This window comes from Equus przewalskii, chromosome 2 (assembly GCF_037783145.1).
Source record: "Equus przewalskii isolate Varuska chromosome 2, EquPr2, whole genome shotgun sequence".
NCBI lineage: Eukaryota > Metazoa > Chordata > Mammalia > Perissodactyla > Equidae > Equus > Equus przewalskii.
In genome coordinates, this window is record NC_091832.1 from 7,523,452 (window position 1) to 7,543,741 (window position 20,290).

At 39.5% G+C, this 20,290-nt stretch overlaps 1 protein-coding gene across 17 annotated transcripts in view; it reads right to left on the minus strand.

Annotated features, from left to right (window-relative positions):
- OSBPL9 (oxysterol binding protein like 9) overlaps positions 1 to 19,915 on the minus strand; it is a 156,064-nt gene extending 136,149 nt beyond the window's left edge. For 8 of the 17 annotated variants that reach the window (XR_011537364.1, XM_070609659.1, XM_070609656.1 and 5 more), the window contains exon 1: positions 19,761 to 19,900. Coding sequence is in view for 11 of the 17 variants with exons in the window: in XM_070609659.1 (XP_070465760.1) it covers positions 19,761 to 19,871 (111 nt within the window). In the remaining 6 variants the exon portion in view is untranslated. Of the gene's footprint in view, positions 1 to 19,760 lie in introns of all 17 variants that reach the window. The other 9 variants (XR_011537365.1, XM_070609650.1, XM_070609672.1 and 6 more) reach the window with 7 other exon arrangements.
- Positions 19,916 to 20,290: the final 375 nt, after the last annotated feature.

Below are 20,290 nucleotides of genomic sequence, written 5' to 3' on the forward strand. Positions count from 1 at the left end.
TGAATGTAAGACTTGAAACCATAAAACTTCTAGAAAGAAACATAGGCAGTACACCCTTCAAAGTCAGTCCAAGCAGTATCTTTAATTTCCTGTCTCCCCAGGCAAGGGAAACAAAAGAAAAATAAACCAATAGAACTACATAATACCTTCTGCACAGCAAAGGAAACCATCAACAAAATGAAAAGACAACCTAACAAGTGGGAGAAAATATTTGCAAATCACATACCTGAGAAGAGCTTAATGTCCAAAATATGTAAATAACTCATACAACTCAACAACAAAAAAACAAACAACCCAATTAAAGAATGGGCAAAAGATCGCAATAGACATTTTTCCCAAGAAGATATACAGATGGCCAACAAGAAGATGAAAAGATGTTCAACATCACTAATTATTAGGGAAATCCAAATCAAAGCTACAGTGAGGTATCACCTCACACCCATCAGAATGGCTATCATTAAAAAGACCAGAAATAACAAGTGTTGGAGAAGATGTGGAGAAAAAGGAGCCTTTGTACACTGCTGGTAGGAATACAAATTGGTGCAGCCATTATGGAAAACAGTATAGAAGTTCCTCAAAAAATTAAAAATAGAACTACCATATGATCCAGCTATCCCACTTCTGGTATTTATCCAAAGAACAGGAAAATGGTAATGAGAAAAGATATTTACACCCCTATGTTCACTGCAGCATTATTCACAATAGCCAAGACTTGGAAACAATCTAAGTGCTCATCAATGGATAAATGGATAAAGAAGATGAGGTATATATACATATGTAATGGAATCCTACTCAGCCATAAAAAAGATGAAATCATGCCATTTGCGACAACATGGACAGGCCTTGAGGGTATCAAGCTAAGGAAAATAAGTCAGATGGAGAGCTCACTCATAAGCGGAAGATAAAAACAACAACAAACACACACACACACAGATATAGAGAATAGAGGAGTGGTTACCAGAAGAGAAGGGGGAAGAGAGGAGGGCAAAAGGGGTAATAGGGCACATGTGTAGGGTGACGAATGGTAATTAGTCTTTGGGTGGTAAACATGATGTAGTCTACATAGAAATCAAAATATAATGATGTATACCTGAAATCTACATAAAGTTATAAACCAATGTTACCTCAATAAAAAAAAGAAAGAAAGAATTTTCCTTTCCTCATGGTAATAAATTTCTGAAAAGGTCACACAAGTCTATCAGAAAGCAGAATTTTTCTTGCCAAAATTGATTTCACAAACTATTCTAGAATATACCTTTTTTAGGTTCACTTAATGTGAGGGACACTTGTATCCATACAGATTCATACCATCTCTTTCACTCCAAACCCATGCAACGCTACCACCACGCACATTCGCAATGACCACTTCAGTGAAAAGGAAAGTCAGCAGGCTTCACCTCAGATAGAAATCACATTGCCTGACCACAATCTCTGCAGTTCATCAGGAAGTTAGCAATGAAGACTCCACTAAACAGCAGTTACCATCCATGTGCCTCGTAATGACACTTTGGTCAACTGAAGGACAGCATATATGTTGATCCCACAAGATCAGCACCATATAACCCAGGTGCGTGGTAGGCTATACCATCTAGTTTCACGTAAGTAGATTTTATGATGTTCGCACAATGACAAAATCGCCTAACGATGCAGTTCTCAGAACATATCCCTGTCGTTAAGTGATGCATGACTGTAAATAGAAATAATTTCAACCTCAAGTTGCTCTAAAATGTCTTGTGTACAGGTCAATAATCACCGAAAGATGCTACTGAATTTTATTTTTAAATAAACCTTCTGGTCTATTATCCTGCAGGGCGGAGAGAGAGGAATTTTTCTTTCAGCTGAGAATTACAAAATCATACAAAAATTGTTCTAAAACATAGGATTTGAAATTGGTTATGAAATGAGTATTTGGAAACTAGTCTAATAAAAAGAAAAAGAACCCAAATCAGAGTGGTGTGAGGACAACAATGACCTGCATTCTCAAGAGAACAGCACATAATAATCTGAATTCATACAGTGGTCTACCTTCTCTGTCCATTTCTTAAATCCTTAGGAAAAGGTTATTTTAAGGACACAGAACTACTGAGCTCAACGTCAATCAAATCCACTTAATGTATAATTGCTTCTCACAAAAGAGTTAACACAGTCTAGTGGGGCCTCTGAACTGTTACACTCTGGATATATTTTATTACTTTAGTTGAACTTCTGTGTACCACCTAAGAAACATCTTCTGAAGGGATAGCTACATAAATTTCAAATAGTTTAAATTCAGAACAGCTCAAAATATTCTCCATTTAGGCTTCTAAAGTTGTAGATACATCATGTGAAATCTCTCATTTAAACGTACAAAATTATTTCAGTGCCCCAAGCATAAGCTTGAAAAAGATTTCTTTTAAAGAAGTACAATTTCTAGAAGAAATTACAAAAAAAATGTATACCCAGAGATATGTAACTTATCCTACAAACAGGACAATTTAACGAAATAACATGGACTGTGGAGTGAGAGAGAGAAGATTTTGAATTCCAGCCCTGCCAACACACTAGCAGTGTGAACTTGGCCAAGTCACTTAACTTCTCTGAGCCACAGTTTCTTTATTTGTAAAAGTGAGATATTACGGGTACAGCCACTATGGAAAACAGTATGGAGATTTCTCAAAAAGTTAAAAATGGAAATACCCTATGACCCAGCCATCCCATTACTGGGTATCTATCCTAAGAAACTGAAATCAGAAATCCCAAGAGTCCCTTGCACCCCTATGTTCATCGCAGCATTATTTACAATAGCCAAGACGTGGAACCAACCTACATGCCCAGAAACTGATGATTGGATAAAGAAGATGTGCTATATATACACAATGGAATACTACTCAGCCATAAAAAAAGACAAAATTGGCCCATTCACAGCAACGTGGATGGACCTCGAGGGTATTATGTTAAGCAAAATAAGCCAGTCAGAGAAAGACGAACTCTATATGACTCCACTCATAGGTGGAAGTTAGTATATTGATAAGGAGATCTGACCGGTGGTTACCAGGGAAAAGGGGGGGTGGGGGGAGAGCACAAAGGGGGAAGTGGTGTACCCACAACATGACTAACAAAAATGTACAACTGAAATCTCACAAGGTTGTAATCTATCATAACATTAATAAAAAAAAAAATGATTGGTGTTATAGATGTAAATAAAACCGTTGGAAATAATTTTTTTAAAAAAAAGTGAGATATTACGTGTTCTCATAGGATCATTAAAGTTAATACAAGTAAATCACTTAGTACAGCACCTGGCATATAAAAGGCATGAGATTCATGCCCCGTCCTTGCTCCTACCTTAAATATAGCAAAGAGGGAACTGCAATCATCTTCTCTAAACCTAAACTAATCCTAAACCCACTAGGCCATACTTTCTTTAAGATTTTATTTTTCCTTTTTCTCCCAAAGCCCCCCAGTACACAGTTGTGCCTTTTTAGTTGTGAGTCCTTCTAGTTGTGGCATTAGGCCATACTTTCTTTCAGACATGTCTCCTATTGTCAACTCAGTTCCCTCTACACACACTACACACATTCCCGTACACACAGCTTATTTAGTAATAATACATAGCCCTTACAAAAACCAAATAAGCAACCAAATAAAACAAAAACATGTATTTTTCCTCCTTAATGCTCACCACACACTTCCTCTGTGGACCGTTTCTCAATTCAGCTCCTATGCTCAGGTACGATTTACTGAGTTCTCCTCAATTTACGGATGTTGCTATTGAACTACTTATTATATTGTATTATAGCTGTTTGTCTATTTTCCTTGACAGACAGTGGGCTTAACTATCCTTGTGTTACTATTATTCCACCCTGTCTTCCAGAACCTAATTAATGCCTGGGACCTGGAAGGTATTAGACAAATGTCTGCTGAATGGATAGCCCCAGCCTCCTCTCCCAGGCACCCTGCTCCTCCAACAAACATAATTCACTCAAAATATGCCCATTCATTCCCACTTCAGGCTACTCAACAACTCCGAGTGAAACCGGGGAAACTTTTCTCCCATTTCTGATACTTTTCCATCTCCTTTAAACAAATTTCTACAATTGCATTTAAAAATATCACCATAAAACAACTAGAGGGCAATAATCTCTAATAATGGTATATAAGCACTAAATCAAATGAAACGTAGCACCAAAGTAACCTCTTAATTGTAGCTTAATTATAACTACTAATTGAATCTCCAACAGAACTATAAGCTTTTATTTGTTCAGTCCATTTCTAGTATTTACTAAGTGCTGAAAAGTAGCCTAAGTTAACGAATTAAATTGCAAAATCAAGAAATCTAGCTTGGTGCTGGTGTATAGCATCATCAATGAAAACCTGTTTAATTGGAAATACAACTAGGGATTTACTCTGCTTCAAAAAGCAAATGCATCTGGAAAAGTTTTACACAAACATATTCAAAATCTACTAGGGAAAATTAGCTTGCCATTTAAACTAATTCTACAGTCCTTTTATAAAGCAAGAGTGCCTCCCCAGACCTGTTATAGAAACACAAAAATTTTTATTTGAATGTTAATTTTACTTTGCTTAAAATAAATTAAATTTTGGGGCCGGCCCCGTGGCCGAGGGGTTGGGTTCGTGTGTTCTGCTTCCCAGTGGCCCAGGGTTTCACTGGTTCGGATCCCGGGTGCGGACATGACACCGCTCGTCAGGCCATGCTGAGGTGGCATCCCACATGCCACAACTAGAGGGACCCACAACTAAAAATACACAGCTATGTACTGGGGGGATTTGGGGAGAAAAAGCAGGGGGAAAACAATAATTAATTAATTAATTAAATCTATATCAAAAATCAAGTGAGAGTCTCATCTGACTTGCTCTGAATATCTCACAGCTAAAAGTGAGGTCTCCTTTTGAACTTTTTAACACAAAGCACTCCAACTTCCCCTTCTTAAGGTACAAATTACTTCTATGTTGTATGAAAATAATGTATGCTTCATCACTTCTCTCAGAGGGCAAGGTTTCTGAATTTTCCTTGTGCCATTCCCCATCCAATATCCCTGCTACACCTTTGCAAATTAAACAGTTAATAAATTGATCGTAGAAGACATGTGGACAAATGTCAAAATGGTCTCCCTCCTTTCAACATAATGTAAACACCGCTTTAGTACTGATCACATGTTAGTTCATTCCCAACAGCACATGAAGTTGTACTCCACGCTAGTGTTGCACCTTGGGCCACACACACTCCTGGAACACAGGTGGTCAATCTGCTGGGCAATATTAACCTATAAAGGCAGAAATCACAGGAGGCTGGCTCTAGGGCGTGAGATGGACAGGAAAGAGACAGGAGGGAATTTTGCAGGATGACAGCAATGCTCTATATTGTGATTGGGATACTGTTAACAAGGATGTGAGCAAATGTCAAAACTCGTCTAACTGTACACCTGAAATCTGTGGTTTTTTGCTGGATCTAAGTATATCTCAATAAAAGTAAGTAAGAAAATAAATAAATAAATAGTACTTGCCAGAATTCCACACTGATACCCTGCTACCAACAACAATTACAAAATAGGAAACGATAGCAATAACACCCCCCGTTGGCTCCTTTCTATTTGAGAAAACACCATCTTCTTAAACCATCCTGATAGTATTTAATGTATCAGAGAGCCTTCACTAGTTAATGCCTTGAGGGCACTCAATAGCCCAAAATGTCATCATGCTGATGGAAAACGACACCAACAAAAACTGTGAGGAGTCACAGACCCACAATAATGAAGGAATTTTCCCCATCATTCATGCCTCAACGTATCTATGATAACTCCCTCATTTCCCACCCACCCCCCCATTACAGAGGGCCTCACTTTGAGAAGCAGATTTAGCGTCTACTTTTCTACAGATGGAGCCTTAGGAAACTATACTGAATCAGTACACAAGGTGACAGTAATATTAGAGGTTCTCCAAGATCCTGGGAAGACTTAGCTGCCTTCCTTTGGGAGAAAACAGACATATATTAGAACAGGGATATATACGATATCATCTTTAAGAGCTGGAAGAGCCTGGAGTTCATTATACTAATTACGACTAATTATATTAAGCATCAGAAAGTATTAATAGTAGTAGAACTAGGGGCCGGCCCCGTGGCCGAGTGGTTAAGTTCACGCACTCCACTTCAGCAGCCCAGGGTTTCACCCGTTCGAATCCTGAGCGCGGACACGGCACCGCTCATCAGGCCATGCTGAGGAGGCGTCCCACATGCCACAACTACAAGGACCCACAACTAAAAATACACAACTATGTATCGGGGGGCTTTGGGGAGAAAAAGGAAAAATGAAATCTTTAAAATACTAATAGAACTAGAGTAAAAAGGCCAGAACTAGAACCACTAAACCAGAATAGAAGTTTTGCTGACTGAAAGATTAGACCTGTTCGATTCACATAATAGATGTGTCTGTAATGTGGAAATACTGCATCTTGATATCAATGTCTGATGCCATTAAATATCTATAATACATAACTCCCTTCACTCTGCTTCTGCTCACAAATTTGACATCCCATATAGCTTGCTTTCAGAGAGCATATGCACTAATCAGATAGCCTAAGTACACAGTTTCCTTAACAGTTATAGTTCTTGTTATGAATTAATAAATTGGAACACCAGTTTATACAATAGTGACCACAATGTACATTTATTGAATATTATTATTTGTCAAACACTGTCATAAACTTCAGCTTTTTGTTAACATTTACTGAGCACTTAAATGCCAGCCACTCTGCTGGTGCTTTAAATACAATTTTATTTAATTCTCACATCAGTCTTATGATATAGTTCTTTTATTATACCCATTTTATACTTGAGGAATCAAAAGCTTAGAAAGGTTTAAGTAACTTGCCCATGGACTCACAGATAGCAAGTAGGAGAGACAGGATTCCAAACCAGGTCCGACTGCAAAAGCCGTGCATTTCTACCACAATTACTATAAGTCTGGCTAATTTAAGTTTTCCTTCAAAGTTTTTCTGAGCCACAAACGCTGAGCATCAAATCGGCGATCCTTCTGAATTCAACAGCATAAATGTCACCCTAAAGCCTCGCAGCAGTGCCTCTGAGGATGGTACCCACAATTTTAGATAAGTAATATACATATAGTACACAAACTATATCACACCTGCAGGGGAGTCTGTGGTATCAAGTACTTAATTAATTTCACAATCAAGCATATTAAGATTTCTGTAGTACAACATATATTTACACTAAGTGTGATAAAGACTATAGCGACACAATTCAAATGAGAATATAATAAATTTAAGGAAAAAAATTTTGGAACTCAGAGATCAAGGAGTTTCAGAATTATGGGTAAAGGATTATGGACTTGTATTTTGATTTGGTGTGACCTATTAGTACACTGGAAAGTCCCAGGTCTTTCCCTATTTCTTAAAAAGCACAATTTTATCTTCACGTCAGAATTTCAGGCCAACAGATCAGTGAAGAACACCACTTTCACAGAGTTTAATGAAGCCCAGCTATGATGACGTAGGGTTTTCACATCCTTTCTAAAGTTAAATATTAAATACTAAATAGTAGCCTAAGTTCTGTAAATTACCTAAAGCATGTTAATATATGCTGGATCTCAATGTGGACCTTCTATTTCTGTTTTGTTTCTCAAACACTGCCCAAAATACTAAATAATGATTAAAGTTACTTTCACAAAAAATGATTGAAGGAACTGATGGGCACGTGTTAAACTCCAGACGGTCCGTGCTGTATGTTAGTACTTCTCCTGCCAAACTGTGCAGTGATAAGCCATCATCATCATTCACTTCACTTCTCTAGCAAAAACTGCCCAAGGCTGTTTTTCCTTATTTGGAAAAGATTAAGTCAGAGCCCAAAATAGTAAGATTATGAAAAGATGAACAAGAAGAAGAGCACTACAAAAATTTAAAGATGGGAAAATTTGTACAACACATAAAATAATCTAGTTAATAAGAACCATAGATAGAACCATGGAATTTTGGATTCTTACTCCTAATTTTAGGACTCATCCTACAAGCCCCAATTTAGAATGAGGGTATACTCCAAAAGCTCCTTGTTCAAGTTTGGAGTTTAGAGCTCAGAACAAATTTTTGCAAAGAAACGTTAAAAGATGGTTCCCAGGTTAGCTAGGAAAAGCACTTGAAATACACTATGTGAATATCAAAAGATAGGGGGGAAATTGTTATAAATTCAAACACTGCCTAAGAATTTATTTTCTTAAAGAATTTCTCCTGGATTCTAGTGCTTAAGGGAAAGAACAATTATGAGAGAATAAGGAAATAGGTCAAGAATTCAAGAGCTATGCCAAAGGGCTTATGAAACTTTCAAGGATTTAAGAAGTTAATGATTTGCAATAATCGTATTTTACTTTCACAATCAGGAAAAAAATACTTTTAAAAAAGGCAATTTAAAAACACTTATTCTTTATCAGGTCTAGTTTTACTTCAAAATTTATGGGTTTCCAAAAAAAAGAAGGCAGAGGAGTTAACATGCAAGCACAAAATGGTGGGTTAGTCACACAGGAGGTCACCTATTAGAAACTTACACTTAACTCTTCTTCGGAATGACTAAAATTTCAAAGTAGAATTATCTTGGAGAATTTGCCACTACCGTTCTCTGCTCCCATATCGTGAATATAAAAAACTCATCACTCAACAAATTGTAAGACTCAGTATCTGCTCCCCCTCCCCTTCTCCCCAACTAGCAGGCTTTCAGTGAATTGGAATAGGAGGGAGAGTCTTGTCTACCCTTGGCATTTCAATGGGATGATCTAAGTCCCCATCTTACATCTTACATGTAAAAGGATTCAGTACTTTTTAATGATTAATCAATGCAGTTTGCATTTTAGAAGGGCTATGCAGAAGTTTATTTCATTGTGATAATAATGTAAATCATTTATCACCTGTCAGCAAACTAGTGATAACTTGGGCTTATCATTTTAAAATATCACTGCTCATGTAATTCAGTATCCTCCAACAGAAAGAACATTCTATTTGGAGTTGGAAGACTTGATCATGCACATAGAAACTACTGTGCGACTTCGTAGGTCTAAAGTTCTTCATGGAAATAATAGCAACAACTTCACACTATTGTTCGTTCCATAAATATTTACAGAATGCTAAGTGCCAGGCACTGCTCTAGATGCTGGAGATAAAATGACAAGTGACAAGAAATATTCACATATTGAGGTACACAGGGTACCTATTCTGGTTTAAAACTGGTTCAGCCTAAACTAAAGAAGCCTGACTTATGGCCTATCTCCAAAGAAGATATACAAATGGCCAATAAGCACATGAAAAGATGCTCAACTTCAACAGTTATCAGGGAAACACAAATCAAAACCATAATAAGATACTACCTCACACCCACTAGGATGGCTATCATCAAAATGACAGATAATAACAAATGTTGGCAAAGATATAGAGATATTGGAACCCTTGTACCTCAGTGGGAACGTAAAATGGTGCAGCTTCTTTGGAAAACAGTCTGGCAGCTCCTCAAACGTTAAATATAGAGTCACCATATGACCCAGGAATTCCACTTCTAGATATGTAACCAAGAGAAATGAAAACATATGTCCACACTAAAACTTATGTACACAAATGTTCATAGTAGCATTAGTCATAGTAGCCAAAATCGGAAACTCGAATGTCTGTTAACTGGTTAATGAATAAACAAAATGTGGAATATGCATACAATGGACTATTCAGCAACAAAAAGTATTGATATGTGCTACAATATGGATGAGCCTTGAAGACATTACGCTAAATGAAAGAAGCCGTATTAGAATTGTTTAAAGAACACTTTTATAATACGATACAAAACGTCCAAAATAGACAAATCTATAGAGACTGAAAGTAGATTAGTGGTTGCCTAGGGTTGAGGGTGAAAAAGTGGGGAGTGATTGTTTCTTTTGGGGGTGATGAAAATTTTCTAAAATTGATTAAGGAGATGGTTACACAGTTCTGTGAATATACTACTAAAAACCATTGAAATGTATCCTTCAAATAGACGGTATGTGAATTATACCTCAATGAAACTGTTCTATAAAAAAAAAGGAAAGGCAACACGTAACCCAAGTATTTACTAAAAATTTCCATATAAAATTGTTACAATTAAGATGTTTAGTTGCTATAATAAATATTCTTAAAATAAACAAACAAAAGTCCGTAAATAGAAAGGAAGAAGTTGAAGATATATGAGAGAGAGGGAGGGGAGAAAGCAAACAAACAAGAAAATCTATAGACTGAGTCCTTGAAACATTTGTGAGCAGACGGAATCCAGACCAACCAAGGATTAACTCTTCCACTCTGAGGAAGAAGGATGCAGGCAAGGATAGGCAGGCAAGTAGGTATACTAATAGGTGGGGGTACGAGGAGTTAAGGAGTTCCCACCAAATGGACTCTATCGTCTCTGGGAAGCACAGCATCCACGAGTGATGGAGGAAAGAGGAGCGCAGAGACTGCAGGGGCAGCTGCCAGAGTGACAAAGCAAACACTCACCCAATATTTTATTTACCCATCTGTGCCATAACAGTAATGGCAAAATAAAACACAAGAACTGAAAGAAGTGGACAATCTTGGCATAAAGGCTTAATGTGAACAAAACTCCAGGAAACAGAAAATCAATTTTCATAACAATCTTAACACTGTCATGTGAATGGGAAAAATAATTATGAATACCTCAAAACACTTCCCTTGAATATGATTCCTTTTATATGATTCCATGTACCATGTAAACTTAACTTTTGCAAAAAAAATAAATTCTCTTTTTTTAAGGAAGTTCAAACTAGTCTAAGAAGATAATCCTTTACAATAAAATAAATGAAAAGGAAAACAATTGATTGGGTTGACCATTTGTTTTTCTCTATAAGCAGTAAAAAGAACTAAAACTTAATCTAAATCATTTGTGCATTGTTCTAGCTTTGACTGGAACTATTTGAAAATCTAATCCTATGACAACTGCCACATTTAGGAGTGGCATATTTAAGAACTCTACTTTTTGTCCTTCCACAAATTATTACCATCAACAAAACTGCTTGCAACAGAAGCAGGGACTGACTGCTTGTCTGATATAACACACTAAGCAAAAGAGCCCACACAGTTCTACAGGCTCTGGATGATTAAATGAAAGCCACAAGTGTTAATATAAACTCAATGAGGTTTTACATAAACCATGGAAATATACATATTTGCTATTAATATATTCTGCAAAACACAAGGCTGTGTAAGCAACAATTCCAAAAAGCCTTCTGCATCTCATCTCTAAGCCTAGTTTGAAGAGCCTTGGACATTCCATTCACTATGAGAACAATGTGCCACATTGTAGAGCTTGAAGATTACAATGCTCAGTACTGCCATCAAGGAGTTTACAAGCTTGCTGTACAGATAAAGAATGTACTAGAGATAGGACTAGTTAATTATAACAGATGTAAAATGATTAAATGCCCAAAAGAATCACATGAACAAGGCTCAAGGGTTTTAGAACAGGGAAAAATCAAAGCTGACTTAGAGAATTCAAGGAAAGCAAAAGACATAAAATGTCCACATACTTCTTCCCACTGATACTACTTACCGTTGTAAGAGGTTTGTTTTCTTTTCAGTGCTTTAGATTAGATACAACTTTTCTTTTGTTCCTTTTACAATTCTAAAGCTACTTTATTAGATTTGGACTGTTAATATGTATCATGTAAACTTAATAAAAATCACTTTTGATATATTCAAGAAAAGTTTATCTAGAAAACTATAAATTCACTTTTTTTTTAAAGATTTTATTTTTCCTTTTTCTCCCCAAAGTCCCCTGGTACATAGGTGTATATTTTTAGTTGTGGGTCCTTCTAGTTGTGGCATGCGGGATGCCGCCCCAGCATGGCTTGACGAGTGGTGCCATGTCCGTGTTCAGGATCCGAAGCAGCGAAACCCTGGGCCGCAGAAGTGGAACTGGCAAACTTAACCATTCGGCCACGGGGCCGGCCCCTAAATTCACTTTTAATTGTTGGATGGGAGTGGTGCTGACAACTTTCGAGGAGAATCTGAGACTAGCTCTTTCACATCTTTGCAAGAGAAATACACACACTTAAGCTCTTAAAAAACCTAAAATCTAAGAATTGGATGGCAGATTTTTATCATCTTCTAGACACTGCTAAGGATTGCCAAATAACAACGTGTTTTGACTACCAGTGGTTGTGAAATGTAATCATTATGAGTCTCTTCCAGTCAGCATTTAATAGCAAGGAAGATGTGATTTCTCTAATGATTCCCTTTGCAAAGAACACCTTGGGGCCGGCCCAGTGGCGCAGCGGTTAAGTGCGCACGTTCCGCTTTGGCGGCCCGGGGTTTGCCAGTTCGGATGCTGGGTGGGGACATGGCACACCTTGGCACGCCATGCTGTGGTAGGCGTCCCACATATAAAAAAAGTAGAGGAAGATGGGTACGGATGTTAGCTCAGGGCCAGTCTTCCTCAGAAAAAGGAGGAGGACTGGCAGATGTTAGCTCAGGGCTAATCTTGTCCCCCACCTCAAAAAAAAAAAGAATACCTGAAGCGGCCCTAGTAACTTACTAATTCACTGTTCCTAACTTTCTCTCCAAAATGTTACAAAAACAATACAAAGTAAGTGAGTTAAACATTTATGTGTAGTGACTAACCATATTTTATAACCTCAACTAGTTCCTCATACAACCTGATTAACCTTTAACATGTCCCTAGTTATTCCTTTTTCCAGTTCCCAAGGCCATTGATGTAAATCTTTACTACACTCAAGGCCTGACTCTACCCTACTTTTTAACATGGGCCTTGCTTCCCACTCCTACAACGTTTAAGCATACTCCTATCTTAGAAGCCCTTCCCCTCAATTCCATATCCCTCTCTGCCTCTTTCACAGTCAAACACCTTGAGTAATCTACACTCACTTTCTCTACTTCTTACCTCCTATTTACTCTTCAAACCACTCCAATCAGCCTTCCACACCCACTACTCCATAGAAAGTGCTCTCACTAAAGGCATTAGTAATGTACAAATTGATCAATTCAATGGATTTTTTTTTTTCCTGAGGAAGATTTGCCCTGAGCTAACATCCATTGCCAATCCTCTTCTTTTTTTGCTCAAGGAAGATTAGCCCTGAGCTAACATCTGTGCCAATCTTCCTCTATTTTTTTGTATGTGAGACACCACCACAGCACTGGTGAGTGGAGTAGGTCTGTGCCTGGGATCTGAACCTGCAAACTTGGGCCACTGAAGCAGAGCACGCAGAACTTTAACCACTCAGCCACAGGGCCAGGCCCCCAGTGGATATTTTTTAAGATTTCTTTAAGATCTATTCAATCCTCTCAAGAGTATTCAAGCCAAGTAACTATTTGCACCTTGACCGCCACATTCTTTGGGTTTTTCTCTTATATTATCTCTGGCTGTTTCTTTTCACTCTCCTATGCAGGCTTTTTTCTCTGCCAATCCCTTAAATATGATTGTGGCGGTTTAAAATCTATCCACAAGGGGCTGGCCCCATGGCCGAATGGTTAAGTTCACGCACTCCACTGCAGGCGGCCCAGTGTTTTGTTGGTTCGAATCCTGGGCACGTAAATAGCATGCTCATTGGACCACGCTGGGGCGGCATCCCACATGCCACAACTAGAAGGATCCAGAATGAAGAATATACAACTATGTACTGGGGGGCTTTGGGGAGAAAAAGGAAAAAATAAAATCTTTAAAAAAAAAAAAATCTATCCACAAATTCTTTGACACTCCTTTCAAAAGGGAGAGCCTAATTCCCCTCCCCATACCTAAAATTCCCATCCCTAGTATGAGCTAAATTAATGATTCATTTTTAATGAACAGAAGAAGGCAGAAGTGATGTTCTCAGCCTAGGTCATAAAAGGCACCATGCCTTCCTCCTGACTCTCACTTGGATCACTCCCTCTGGGCAAAGCCAGATGCCCTGTCATGATGACATTCATGTAGCCCAACAGAACAGCAGCAAGGAACTGAGGCTTTCTGCCAACAGCTGGGAGAGTGAGTCACCTTGGAAGCAGACCCTCCAGCTCCAGACAAGGCTTTCCGATGACTGTAACCCTAGCCAACGTCTTCACTGCAACTTTATGAGACCCTGAGCCAGAGCAACCCAGTTAAGTCACTCCCAAAGTTCTGAGCCACAGAAACTATGAGATAATAAAAGTTTGTTGTTTTAAGTTGCTAAATTTGGGGATAATGTGTTACAAAGCAATAGATAACTAATCCAATGATGTTTCTCAGTGTCCTATCCAAAGCTCTCTATTATTCTCACTTACTCAACTCTCCATATGTGTAAAACTAACACTTATTCGCAACCCAGATTTTTCTCTAAGTTCCAGGCTACATGACATCTTTATGCCAATTTCAACATGTCCCAAAGCAACCATCTTTCTCCTCCAATTTGTTCTTCCTATCTTCCCTATCATCATTCATCCAGGTAAAACCAAAAACCTGGATTTCATCAGATCTCCTCCTCCCCTTTCACTAACATTCAATAAATCACTAAGCCCAGTCAATAAGACCTGATTATTTCTCTGTAACAATAGTATTCTTTAAAGAATACAAATTTCACCTGAACCTAGTGATCAATTTTAAAATCATAGAGAGACAACCAGACATCATGCGTCACTTAATATGTTCCACCTATGAAGTATTCTTGCCCAGAAGAAAAAAAAAATACCTAAATTTGATTAAGCTTCTAGCTCTAATTATCAGTTTATAAGAAACACAGAGGACAAAAAAACATGTTTAAACATACCATAAGAATGTTACCAGCACAATCCAGAATGTGGAAAATTCTACAGAATAAATGATCTGGTTTCTTCAACAAAAAATAGCAAAGAATAAAGCAGGGAAGGAGGACCTATAGATTAAAAGAGACCCAATTTTATACATAGATCTTGTTTGGAATCCTGACTCAAAAAAACCAACTGGTGGGGGCTGGCCCCGTGGCCAAGTGGTTAAGTTCGCGCACTCCGCTGCAGGCAGCCCAGTGTTTCGTTGGTTCGAATCCTGGGCGCGGACATGGCACTGCTCATCAGGCCACGCTGAGGCAGCATCCCACATGCCACAACTAGAAGGACCCACAACGAAGAATATACAACTATGTACTGGGGGGCTTTGGGGAGAAAAAGGAAAAAAATAAAATCTTTAAAAAAAAAAAAAACCAACTGGTGAGGGAGAGATGTTTGAGACATCAAGGAAATTGAACACTGACTGGATATTTGACAATACTGATAAATTATTATTATTTAGTTGTAATAATTTTGATAACATTTTTTAAAAGAGAGAGATCTTAACTTTTAGTAATACATACTGAAATATTCACAAGTGAAATGATACGGTGTCTGGGATCTGCTTTAAAACAATCCAGCGGAGAAGGAAGAAGTTGATGGGAGTATTAATAAAACAAGATTAGCCATATGTTGATAACTGTACAAGCTGGAAGACAGGAATTCATTTTACTATCTCCTTTTATGTATGATTGAAATTTTCTATAATAAACATTTTTTCTATAATAAAAAGTGCTTACAACACTTAACTTTCCACTGCCCTGGGGGTAAAGTTCAAACTCCTTAGCATGGTTTACCAAGAAAGCCTTTCATGAGCTGGCCCCTGCTTACCTCTCCAGCTCATCTCACGACTGTCCTCCTCACAGCCCAAACTCCAGGACTGACAAGCCCCTTATTCTTGCCTCCCTCCAAAAACATTTACTGCCTCTATCTCAGGCAGTTTCCTCCCTCTGTTCACATGGCCAACCTCTATTCATCATTTGGGTCACAGCAAACCTGCTTCTTCTAGGAAACTTTTCCTGCCCCTCCAAGACTGAGTCCAGTAACCCAGCTATGTACCCCCTAAACATCCTATGCTTCCTCTATCACAGCTCTTACTTGCTGCACCCCCCAGTAGACTCAGTATCATGAAAGCCAAGGACTATTTCCACCTTATTTACCATTTTAACCCCTCTTCCTAGCATAATGCCTGGCACACAGTAGGTACTCAATAAACACTAGATAAATTTACAAAAGGCATGACCTCCACCAACTTTCTAACTTTCCAACTTCTCACATATCTATGCCTCCCTCAATTTTCCTTCCTTTCTCATCTTCCTTTGTGATCATGATTCACATAAATGGTTAGCTACTTACACAGTGTTCCCAAACTTATATGCCCTCTCTGGGCACCTCATCTAACAAAAATTCAACTAACAAATTCTTTGTTATAATCTAACAGATCTTCATCTCCAGGCCTGACCTATGGCTCCAAATATCTTCTGGACTCAATCTCCTGCCATCTCCCATACACACCTTTACACTAGAGCTGCTCAGAAATTTTCAATATCTTTTTAACACACTTTATGTTCTCAAGCTTCCCAATTTGTGCATATTCACCATTCTCTGAAATGCCCTTCTTCTCTTTTACCTTTATCCTTTAAGTCTCAGCTAAAATGTCTCTTTGGACTTTTCCAGGCAATGTTCTCATAGCAGTCTACTCTTATTTCTACTGTAGAATTTATCATACTGTTCTGAAATTATGTTTAGGTAACCGCTCTGCTAGACTGTGAGTGCCTAGATAGAAACGACTCTCCTTCGTGCCTGCATCTCCAGCATGTATAGTGCAATGCCTATGACAAAGCTGGCCCCAAATAAATCCTTGCTGAATGAACTACATTACATTGTTTCTGATAATTCAGAGACTGTGCTAGAGCTGAAAGGACTGCCTAAATCTACTTTACAAAAGGAGGTAATCAGTTTCTCTGCTCCTGTATTGGGCAGCGTAGTAATATATTAAGCTCTTTTTCAAAAACTGAAAATTCACAGGTTATGAAAACAAAAGAAATGTAAAGGAAAAAGACCATCCAGTCCCACAAGACAGGTTTGGGTCCAGGCCCAGGCCCAGAGGAGAAGATCCAGGCTGAGGTGAGGTGTGGATGAAATAATTCAGTTCACAGCAATCCCAGTGATCCTAACCTAACCCTGAGATTATCCCAGTATCAATTCTTAGTACAAGGTGACTCTAAAGGAAGGCCAATACAGTTTAGTTCAGGGTTTCAAGGGCACCCTAGAATACATCTCCAACCACAGAGCCAGACCAGAGCTCATGTGATTCTGGAAATGAAGAATGGAGTGACTTGCTATTTACTGCTCTGCTTAAAAGGCTGTGCAGCTAATTCAGATATTCTTCCCAGAAGACGTAGCTCCAAGTTATCAGCCATACGCAAATCATTAAGATGTATCCTCAAATCCTTCTGAATCCTAATGTACTGAAACAATGTCCAAGTGCACAGAATTCGCTGCCAACATTCATGTGGTCTCCTACTTTCTTAAGTGAATACGTAGCCTTTTCCCAGCTTTACTGCACCTCCTCTAATTTGGGATTGGGTATCATTTTATTTTCACAAGACCATTTTATTTTACAATATTTCTCTGCTGTTTCTCTGCACGCAATACTTTAACATGGAAGAACTAGAAAAGAAAAAGAAAACTTCTAAATAGCCATTACTGAGAAGTAGGATACCTCCTTCTGCTGGCAAGGATGATGTTTTATGGAGTCTAGTCTCAGAAGGGAGGATAATAACTAGGGGAGAAAAAACGGAAGTATATGAAAAACCTGTATTTAGCCAGTAAGACAAGGAGAGATTTCTCAAGGTATTCAGAAACTAAAAGGGCAAGGAGGCAGAAAAAGGATACACTAAAGGAAGAAAAACAGGAAAAAGGAAGATTCTACCTGGGTTAGGAGCTCCCAAGAACTCCAGCTTGGGGCCCTTCCAGGTTGGCCACACAAATTTCAGATTTGTAGAATAACTTAATTCCACAGTGCCACCCACGGAAATTAGTCTGCCTTGAACAGGCTGAGAAAGGTCCACAGGTTTTTCTGATTATCACATCTACTGAAACCCAATATTACTCTTCATTTATCTGAGCCATCAGATTTCTTAATTTCAGAGTTTTCAGGATTTAATATTCAGTTGCCTCTCTTTCATGGCTACCTAAAGATAATCTTGAACAGTGTGTTTAAATCTCATTCAGGATTGGTCTTTTTCTCCCCTTTAAAAATGATGCAGAGGGCAGGTCAGGTGGCACAGTAGTCTGCCTCAGCAGCCCGGGGTTCATGGGCCCAGATCCTGGCCATGGACCTGAACACCACTCATCAAACCATGCTATGGAGGCATCTCACATAAAAAAGAGGAAAAGATTGGCACAGATCTTAGTTAGCTCAGGGCCAATCTTCCTCACCAAAAAAAAAAAATTATGTATAGAAAGAAAGTTGACAGTTGAAAGATGTTGAAAGTTACACTTTTCACTCTTGCAGGCTTGCCTTTAGTAACTCACAGCTTGTAATTTTCTTCTTCCTGTAGTGAAAGTGAAGTGTAGTGGAAAGAGTCACAAAGTCAAGAATTTGGAAATGTGATTACACCACTTACTGCTAGCTCTGTGATCTTGCACAAATTATTTAAAAGCCTAGAGCGTCAGATTCAGAAACTGTAAAATGGGGATATAAAATGGAGATAATGAACACCTACCTTGCAGAGTTATTGTGAGTAAAATGAATTAAAGGAACCACTAGACTAGAATATAAGCTCCAAAGAGGAATGATGAATGACTTGATCTCTGTTAATTCTTGCTCACATGCACACGCAGGTGCACACACACTCACACACACCTAGCCTAAAGCAATAATTAACAATAGAGTGGGAGCTCAATAAATATTTTTTAATGAACAAACACACACTAGGGTCCTCATTTCTCTTATCAACATTAACCCTTCTTCCATAATCACAATTTTTTTCCTTCTGTTTTCTATTATTTTCTAAAACCCTAAGGACATTCTATTTTGTCCTTTTAAATGGTTTCCTCCCTGTCACTGGCTATTATTAACCATACACTTACTCAGAGAACGTACCTTTGGACGTAATTTTTCTCTCTAATACCACCCACTTTCCATTTCTAACGCGATGGAGGTGAAGGGAGAGTCAGAACACAAGATTCACAGCAATTCATGGACTTGCCCACGGCCACTGATTCGTGTTTAACGACAGTGAAGCCCTGAACTCGGCCCTCTCCCAAATATAACTTTCAGGAGACACCGCACTACGCACTCTCTCTCTCCGCTAACAAGGGACTCCTGTGTAGGAAATCCTCGGCTCTCAAAAGTTAAGGCGTCGCTTCCCGCTAACTAGAGGAGCGGGTCCCTAGAATGAGACACTCAACTTGGGCAGACAGGAGGGATTTCGGACGCCTCCGTGTTGCGCGAGGGACAGTCATCTTTGGACCTGGCCAAGCTCGTTTGGCCACTCCTCCAAGAAAGCAGCGCTCTTCGATCCCTGGGGGGAAGCTAAGGGGCGCGGCCGTCTACCCGGCCTCGGGTGGACGGTGGCAACTCCATGACAACGTCGGGAGACCGCACGGACCGCGCGACTGGACCTTTTAACCCGTGACAAAGACCGCACTCACCCACCTACCCCCGTGCCCGACCCCACGACGGCTTAATATCCGACCCCAGAAAAGAAACACGGCTCGCCCCCAACCCATAAATCAGCCAGCCAGTGCCTGCTCACTGGCTGCGCCCGCATCTCCTTCACCCTCATTGGCTATCCCGGACGTAAAACCCTCCCCAACGAGGGAACTCTCTCGTACGGCGGCACCCCCAGCCTAGCAACCTCAACCTGGCTACCAAAAGCCCGCCCCCCCATCCACCCGGGCACCGCGACCCCCGAGGCGCTCCGGAGCTCTGTCCCCCGAGGACTCACCGTGTAGTAGGAGAGCAGCCCTGCATTATAGTCCAGCACGAACCAACGGTACTGCCAGCCCTTCATCACGTTAGTCCATTTGCTCAGCGGCCCTTCCATGATGGACGCCATCTTGGGAGCCGCCAATGACAACAAACGGCCTGACGTCACTCGCCTATAATGCCTTCGGCATGCGGGGGCGGGGCCTGCGCCGGGGCGGGGCGGGGCGGGGCGGGGCAGGGCAGGGGCGGGGGCAGAGGCTCCTCCTCCGACTGGACTTGCCGACCCACACCCCCCGTTATCAATCTCAAACACTCTTTCTTTGGTCCCGTATTGTGTGTAGGACTCCCTGCCAGGGATGTGAGGAATGCAAGCATTGAATACTGTTATTAAGATTATTTATTAGCATGGATAATTTTACTACCCATGATGATGCCCTACACTTCCAAAAGATTTCACATCTGATATTCATTTATGCATTCATTTAGTAAATATTTGCTGTTTTGTGCTATTGGGGATTCAGCAGAGACTTCATGAGAGGTAAAGAGGAA